The following is a 9,095-nucleotide window of genomic DNA, read 5'->3' as shown; positions in this document are numbered from 1 at the left end:
CTCCATTAGCTAGTATTCCTCTTTGACATACCATCTCTTATTTGGACCCATTAACTTTGGCCTCGTGTCGAGATAGATCCATAAGCACATGTCTATATTCTAACTCTTGTTCCTGTTTATTCTCCCACATTAAATGATCAGTTTAATATGAGAAAATATTTTGGGTTAGTTAGATATTAGATTTTATGTCAACTAAATACTTAACAGACAAAGTAAATAATAGGATTACCTTCGACATTCACTTGAGATGCATAAACTTTAATAGTTCCATTTATATGTGTCCTATGGCAAGGCTATGATAAGTGGAACGCCAACGACCTAATTTGCCTCACATTGGGTAACTCAGCCCCCAGTGCTAGGCTTCAAAAAACCTCACCATAGCCCTCATAGAAGGCTACACAGACTCAAGACTCAAGCTTCATTGCCATAAAATGCCAAAAATGGCACCAGACAAGCTTACAAGGTAGTATCCCCAAACTTTGTATATAAAACATAAGAGATAGATTGAAACCAGCTAACATAGCAAACATTTGTGCTCTAACAGGGGCCAAATAGAGCAAGCAACTCAAAATTGGCAATCTCTCACCTTATCTGAGATGCATGAGACACATCATGAGTGATAAACACCGCCAAAAGAGCATCAAATCTATCGTAATTTGGTATTCAAAAGACCATAAACAAGATAACTCAGCAAGAGCATCAATCAACCCAGAACCAATTCAATTGATGAACATAAAAGCCAAGCTCAATAGCATAAGCACTCCGTAGGATCCACAACTCTTGCATCAAGAGATCGACATCACATCTAACAAGAGCATCAAATGAAAGATATCATAATGCTCTATGACTGTCAAAACTAGTTTCACGATGAGAAAGACAAGGGACAAAGTATTTAATGGAACCCATTGTACCAATAGATATATTAAGTGACCTTCATTGAAAACATATTGTTCTTGGACAATCTTCAAGCTTTAATTTTTGGAATGCAAATTAAGGTGATTAATTTCTCCAACATATCTGGTTAAGAAGAAATGCAATGGGTACTGGTAGGTAAAAAGCACCTAGTATGGAATGGTTGATTGACATTTTGGTACATGTTGCCGATGCAAAGTATGTTAGACGATGCCGCCTATTGACTATATGAATTAACCTTGGAAAAGTACATTAAAAAACAATTGAACCACACTAAGTGGAAGAGCTACAAAATTATGTTTTCTTTCTCAACTCCCTCGTTGCTTGAAGATATAAGGTATACAAGGAGGTCGAGAATCAACTCATTGAAGCCCAATATTTATTGGATTATGTTGAGAAAATCAAAGATGGCCATGCCAAGATGGCAAATTGTGTGAGGTTGGCTAGCCTAGAACATGAAAATGCAGCGACTTTTGTATTGTGAGCACAAGTTATCCTTGTGGACTAGTCTTTTTGTATTTAAGGTTAAATAATATATGTTGCTTTTGTATTGTGAGCACAAGTTATCCTTGTGGACTAGTCTTTTTGTATTTAAGGTTAAATAATATATGTTGCATGGACTCTCAAAGTTCATCTTATCTTGTATCATCGTTTCTCTTTCTAATATATTTTAACCCTTCGTTTGCAAAAAATAGTATTGGATGTAGTAAAAAAACTTTAGAACACTTAAGTAAAGAGTACAAAGGGGAGAGGACTTGGGAGAGTCTTGTATAGGCTTAACACAAAGAGGCCAATAATGACATAACTAATGACTAACTCCTAGGATGCTTTGGGCAAGTTCTACAGGTAAGAAAAACTATAATGCTTAGGTTTATTCTTCCAAAATTGAAACAAGATCCCAACATTAAATGAAGAAACCTCGAAAAGGCTATGATTACTCAACAGGAACATCCAAAAGGACCCTGTGGATTCTAATGCTAGATTGGAGAGCCATAATGGGTTGACTAGGAGCCGTTGAGTAACAAGGAAGATAACGCCCCATTGTGCGACATTGATGGGTTCATGATAGCAAGTGAGGAGTGCAACCTTGGTAGAGGCAGCTTGCGGTTGTTGTAGCAAGGGTTCACCCATGTCATTTGATAGGCAACATATTCATCGGGCAATGCTTACAAAAAAGTTTCTCACAACCAGTGAGAAAAAGGGACATCCTTACAATTGCTTCAGTTTTGTGCTAAAATATTGTGGAATTCTCTACGTTGGCTCTAGACTTGCCTCGATTGGCAACATCCATTCTATTTATGGAATGTGTACAACTTGCCCCAAGAGTGTTGAGCCTAGCTAGTTGGCACTTGGATAGATGACTGGCTATTACATACGTGGGTATATGTGGAGATCCTCCACAATATGGAGGATTTGCTAGGTTTTACGCTAAAATATCTAAAGATGAACTGGTTTTCTTAAAGACAAGCTTGAAAACTAGTAGAGTTTTGGTAGTTTTAGTGGGACCAACATCTCTACAAGGCTTAAAAGCTTACGTGTCTTTTTCTTTTGCTATAAATCCTTTTAAAAAATTGGGATTACAAAATTTGAGAGATCGGTAGGCATACAACAATTACTTAATAGAATAGACAGAGAGATTAATTCAACCAAAAGCAAAGAGTTCCCTCGCTTTTGTCATTACACGCAGGGAAGGGAAGGAGTCCTCTCTCTCCTTATCTCCCTCGCAACGCTACCCACATCTCGTTTCCGACTCTCAGGGTTCGTCGGCCTCCATCGCTACTCAAGTTACATTGCTGTTTTGAGGTTTGCGGAGAAGCCTGAACACGTCGCCCTTGGCGTTTGCTTCTTCTTCTTCTTCTTCTTCTTCTTCTTTTGCGAGGCTTCTCTCTGGCCAGCGGCTGCGTTTGCCATGGACTTCGAAATCTGCAACAATGGTGGTGAAGCTACCTTTCTGCAGCATCCGGAACCGTCTCCGCAAGTGCTATCTGTGTCTTCTTTGTCATCATCAGCATCCCCATCCTCCCCTTTATCCCCAACTGCGTTCTCCTCTTTGTCAGCTACATCTTCTTCTGAAGATCTTCTGGCTGCTGCAGACCCCTTGGAGCACCTCGATAGCTTCTTGCACGATGCTTTGAATTCAAGGAATCGAATCACAGGTATTCCATTTATGGCTGTGTTTTAATCGCGCAAAGGATGTTTAGATCTACAATTGTTTGAGATCTGATGCTCATTTTCGTTTTGATAGATTCAAGTACGAGAATGTCACATGTGCTGCACACAGAGACACAGCGCGTGTGCGCACACGCACGTGCGCGCTTACACACACACACACACACACACACACACAGAAACATGCGTGCACACATGGACTCACATTCGTTGGGATCATATGTATGCTCGAAGGGTGTTTCCTTTACGATATCTATAGGCTCCCAAGACATCTAGATATACATGGGTTGAGACTTGAGTTTCCTCTCTTTGCAAGTCCAGTAGTTTCATGAAAATCTTGAGTTGATAGTTGTACAGATTACTAGCTATAGGACTTCTCACTTTTTAATGGTGTTTTTGTGCAGTGTTAAGGCTGGAGCTAGAGGTTGAGAGGTTTGTGAGGAATCCGAAGCAGCAGCAGCTGATTCTGAATCCAATGTCCTCTTCTTATGAGAGGCTTGCAGCTCATCGGGTTGCCCAGCACTACCATGTACAATCCATGGCACTCGACAGCAGCGTTCCACCATCCGCATCGCGTCTTCTTTTGGTGAAAACTTTAGAAAGCAGAGTTCCAAGTGTTAAGCTGGCAGATATACCTGTCGATTCCAGATTTGACTCAAACCCCACATCATCGCCACCTGGGAAGTTTGCAATTAGGCAAAGAACAAGGGAGAGCTCCACTGGCAGCAATGATTCAACTGCTTCAGGAAGGATGACCCCGATCAGATCTGTTGAAGAACGGATGGAGGAATACAACAAAGCCAGGGCACGCATCTTTAGCAATGGTGATATTGGAAAAAGCGATGAGTCTCTTGCCCTTAATGATGCAACAAGCAGTGGTGGATCTGAAAGAGATGAATGTGAGGATGAATTTGGAGTTAAGGCAGCTAGCCCAGTGGCAGTCTTTAGAGATAGAGAGAAGGATATGAAGGACCCGGACTATGATCGCAGCTATGAAAGGTATGTTGCAAATTCTTGTGGATACCTGGCATTCTCTTTCAAGAAAGGAATGATTGCATGTCTGTACTACTGCTTTTCATCATACAAAAAATGCTGCATTGAGTGGGTTCCTCCTACTTTCGCTGGGGCCTTTTGTTGTTTGGAAATTAATTCACTTGTTTATGTTGTATGAGAAGTCTTGTTGCGAGTGGAGCTGTAAGTCCTTATCAAGGGAAAAAGTAGGGGCCATTTATAGCCTAATGGCTCTTTTTTAAGGGTCTTCATGATGAGTTGGCTATTTTACAAAAATCATGTCAGAAGATTCGCGGGGAGATGAATTTGCCAGAAATACAGTTACAGTGCTCTTTTTTAATTATCAAAACTCGCTCTAAATCATTTATTTAAAGGTGTATGGATTAGATGTACTTGCAAACCCATCAATGCTTGAAGGGGTCTAATTTTTTACCTTGGTTCTTATTAACTTTTTTATGTGCCATCACAGATACTACCAAGCTATGAAGGTTGCTAGTTTGAACCCTTCCACAACATCTGGCTTGTGTTCTTCCAGCAGCCTTGGTTCGACTTTGATAACTGAAGGTGGATATGGACAACCTCAAAGGCAAGCAAACTATCTAGCTTCTGATGTTCACGGTCGCTTGTGGGTTCAGACAGGTGGTTTACCAGTTTTGGGATATCCTAGTGTTTTGCCCAATGCATTCCCCCAAGGTTTCTATCCTCACTACTCTAATGTATACAATTGCAATCAAGAGTTTGCATATCCACCGCACAAGAGTTTTGTGGACTGGCGCCAAGATCCGACCAAAGGCATGCCATGTTCTTCAATGTCTTCCACACATCGGTCAGGGTGGTTTCAGTCACACTAACTAATGTGTGCTTGTTACATGCTTTTGTTTGTAGGTGATACATTCTTCAATCTTTAATACCTTTTTTTCTCCAATCAGCTTGTCGAGTGCTTTCTCTCTGCAGTATTCTTGTCTTTGAAAAGTGCAGATTGTGTAGAATTTGTTTAAGCCCGGAGAAGTGCATTCATGGTACGATGACAAGATTCTGGCATAAAGTAAAAGCATGAAATTTTACGTGAATTTGTGAGATTCAATATGGATATATGGCTGGGAACCTGTGTGCCTCTTAGATTATGTGCATGTATCAAGGAAAAGGACCATGGCTGATAACATAGAAAGAGTGGTTCACGAGGCATTGTGTGCTTCATTTACTGCAAGAGCTGTAAATGACCTTGTTATGAGTATAAAAGGAACCGATTTATAGCTGAGGAAGGGAAGTATTTAATGAATTTCAGGTCTACTCTATGAATTGTTATTTCCAAGGATTTATTTGTAGCTCACCAGAAGATCTATAGAAGTTCTAGATCTGCATAGAGTAGTGACTTGAACTGCAGCCAGTGGCCAAGGTAGCATTCTAAGAGCTTGCAGTTGTCTGTCAGGATTGCTATTCTGTTTTTGAAGGACTGCTGTTGTGCTTTTTAATGAAATCCCTTGTTTTATGATTGAATGACCTGTCAGCTGCTGAAAGCTACCCTGAGCCATTACACGCAGGTAGTGAAATTACCATCACGTCCCTGTCAGTCGAAGCAGAGCTTTAAATCTTCATCTCGAAAAGGCACCATCTGTGTGCTTGTGTGTGTTGGTAGGATGCAAGGAAATGATCCATGTCGTCAGATTGTCATGGCTTGCTCTGCTTATATCATTCAGCTAGTTTATGATGTATGCATCACACAGAGTACTCACTGTTTTTTTGGAAACTTATAGATGGTACAAATGATGGTTTTTCAACTTTAGGTGCTCTGTTGATGTTTACATTTGCTCTTTTGTTTGAAAGGCAATCTTGTCACACTGTTGTAATTTTGTTTTCGGAGTCGGGTAGGCCACGCCTTGCCGCTCCCCTCATACACCAAAAAAGTATACAAGAAGGATGACCAGGACTATGCACCCAGAAACCGAAGGCAGACGCTTTTGTCACTAGTTTCCTCTGGACTACATTGTTGTAATGTGCTCAAACCAAATGAACATTTGCACTTATGCATATTCTGTATATTAGGCTTGTGTTGTCTCAAGTCATACATTGAAATGGGATCTTCACTCGCTAACCATATGGAGTTAGAAATGCCCATTGCTAAGCTCATGCATTAATCTCTCCAATTTTCTTGGCCTGAATGACAGATGCTTCTCAGAGCTTAGGATATTGCCAAAGTAGTTTAGGCAGTTGTTGAAACCTTTCACAAATTTTCTATCCAATCAGAACTTGAGGCATCACCTGGAGATAGGTGATCACAATTGAAATGTTAGAGTTTTATCGGTATTGCTGTTAATTTTGCAGTAGATTTGCCTTGTTGACATTTTGCTTCAACATATGAAAGCCTTACATACCTTCGTTTTCTTGTTGAGGCATATTGTTTGAAGAATTCTTTTGCCTTTTATGTTGCCTAAAAATGAGCTGATTCTTTTGATACAAGCAAACCTCACAAGCTTTGCTCACACTCATAGTGTAGAGAAATTAGCATAAGAAGATTTAGAAAATTTCTCATGTAGGGAAAGGGAGACTTCTTCAATGTTTTTCATACAATGCATAACATCATTGAGGGAGGCACCGCATACCTAGCTAGGTACGATTGGGGGCAGGGGACCACCGCCCCCTCCATTGGGTTGGTGGTCCCCTGCCCCCAATTGTACCTAGCTCGGTATGCTGTGCCTCCCTCACAGAAGCTCATGATGTTGCGTTAAGTCATAATGTGGGAATTATTGTGAGAATCTGTCCAAAACTTCTTGTGTAGGGTATTGATCAATGGGAGTAGGCCATGGATGAACCTTGCCAGCTGGTTCTTTTGATACAAGCGAACCTCACAAACTCTCTGCATTGCGCACACACATACATTGGACTATGGCTTGCTACAACTCTAGGATTTAACCTAATGGACTTCACCTAGAATAATAAACATGAGGGAATACTCGCCTACTCATAAATACTTCAAGTTTTTCTAATGCCACAAGCTATGGTGTGAAGGGACTTGTCCTCCAAACCTTAAAACTTGGTAATCCTCACCTAATCTCATTTACATACATCATTGGTTAGCGAGGGTTCGTCATTGGTACCCGACTTTGCAAGTGAGTCTCAATACACAAGAGACCGAGTCTAATTCGGCTGCAAAGGCTTATTGGAATCCTCTTGAAGCCTATGTAAGCAAAATGAGAGGTGAGGATATGGACCTTCCAATTGTCGTTGTTGACATCATCGTTGTCATCAAATCAAACAAGTTTTTGGTACAACATTCTTGATAGGTAGTAAAACACCATAGTTTACTCACAAGGAAGGAATTTTTTTCTGTTGATGTTGGTTGGAATGACCTTTTTAACTGTGTATCAAGATGGGACCAAAATTAAACAATACAACATATTGGAATGGTAAGTAATACAAAAGAATATTACTGGACTTGGAAAAACTTATTATCAAACTTTTTTGATTACTATACTCAATGAAGGGAAACATTTATGGTGGTGCTCTAGATTATTGGACTCTAAATAAGACTTGTACATGTTTTTTTTTAATATGAGTATTGTTGAAAGGGTGTTTCTTGGACATATGCATCATTAAGAGAACCAAGGTGTAAAGGAAAAATACAGACTACAACTTTGAATGTACTCTTTTGACTGCTAAAAACAAAGAGGAGAGAACAAAACTAATTCTAATAACAAGTTATCTACCTTTATCTTTTAAAGCTTAGATTGAAGCTCTTCAGCTTGCTTTTTGGAAAAACAAAAAAATTGGTTATGGTTATTCTCTATAAGAGGGTATACCTTTATGTTGTTGCTCATAGTATTTCAAAATATGAGCTTATTGTTACAAATGAATCCAAAAGTCTTTGCTGAAGACAATGTCCACCATAAAGGTAATTGTATATTTGGCAAAACACTGAATCAACATCAAACACATGCAAAAACTTGAAAACTATCAATCCTTGAACTTCAAAACATGGTAGAGCAGAGTTCTCTACCCAGACGTAGTGGCACCCAAATTAGGCTCCCCTTTTGGTGGTACTTTTTATATCGATAATCCACAAAGTTACAATTGCTTGGGAGTTGCTTTGCAAATGTGCAAGCATGCACTAAGCTGCCTAGCTATACCTCCAAGGCACTTTTTTAAAGGCACTGAACCCCAAAAGCAATAGACATAAAAGCTGGTGCCCAAAGCTTTAATTACTAAAACCATGGCACCTTAGAAGGTCTACAAAGCTGATTGCTTTCAAAACTATCCAAAAGCACCTGCTCAATTATCTAGTAACCAGCTCGATTTGCGTTGTGTTATGTGAAAATTTTTGGGCGCTACCGTACAGTCATGTCACGTCTCTTTCTCCCTCTTTGGTCAACATGTATCAGGTGCTAGACAGTCACTTTGTGACCCCTTACCCCCTCTAAGAGAAGAGTAATCACCCTTGATTATACGTGCAAAACATACAATAAATAGTAAACTAGTTTAGTAGACATTGACTCTATGCAGACATATAATTTGACAATTCAAACCATGCACTAGTACGAAGAACACAAGTCACTGAACAATTGCAATCACATCCACATCACTATCAACATCAAAATCTTAGACATGAATTGTAACCATCGACTTATTTAGCCATCACATTCAAATCATGCCGATCTCCACAATGAATGTCTTGATGCACTAAATCTAGTCACTCAAGATTCATATCACCTCATTGGTGAATCAAGAATCAAGATAAAATGGTATATACATTTCATCTTACACATATACTGAAACAAACACACATATGTAAGAGTACATGAATCAATCTGTTTAAGGATTTCCAACAATAACGTTTCCATATCATGAAAATCAATTAACGTACACATCACATAAAGTCACTCGACAAAGTACTATCAGCTTGTCACCACCCCCAAAATGATAGAAAAATTGGTTGACGCTCTCTCATTCTAGGCAATCTATGATCGAGGAATGGTGTGTGTGGCACACATTGCCCCACATTCAGTCTG

At 39.6% G+C, this 9,095-nt stretch overlaps 1 protein-coding gene across 1 annotated transcript; it reads left to right on the top strand.

Annotated features, from left to right (window-relative positions):
* Positions 1 to 2,564: 2,564 nt before the first annotated feature.
* LOC147457584 (uncharacterized) lies at positions 2,565 to 5,017 on the top strand. The gene is made up of 3 exons (XM_086512446.1): positions 2,565 to 3,068; positions 3,486 to 4,080; positions 4,562 to 5,017. The coding sequence occupies exons 1-3, from the start codon at positions 2,822 to 2,824 to the stop codon at positions 4,941 to 4,943; spliced, it is 1,224 nt and encodes a 407-aa protein (XP_086368572.1). The 5' UTR covers positions 2,565 to 2,821; the 3' UTR covers positions 4,944 to 5,017.
* The last annotated feature ends 4,078 nt before the right edge of the window (positions 5,018 to 9,095 follow it).

Source organism: Adiantum capillus-veneris, chromosome 5 (assembly GCF_014529385.1).
Source record: "Adiantum capillus-veneris isolate H3 chromosome 5, ASM1452938v2, whole genome shotgun sequence".
NCBI lineage: Eukaryota > Viridiplantae > Streptophyta > Polypodiopsida > Polypodiales > Pteridaceae > Adiantum > Adiantum capillus-veneris.
Note: the sequence above shows the minus strand (reverse complement) of the source record. Positions and strands in the feature narration are given on the sequence as shown.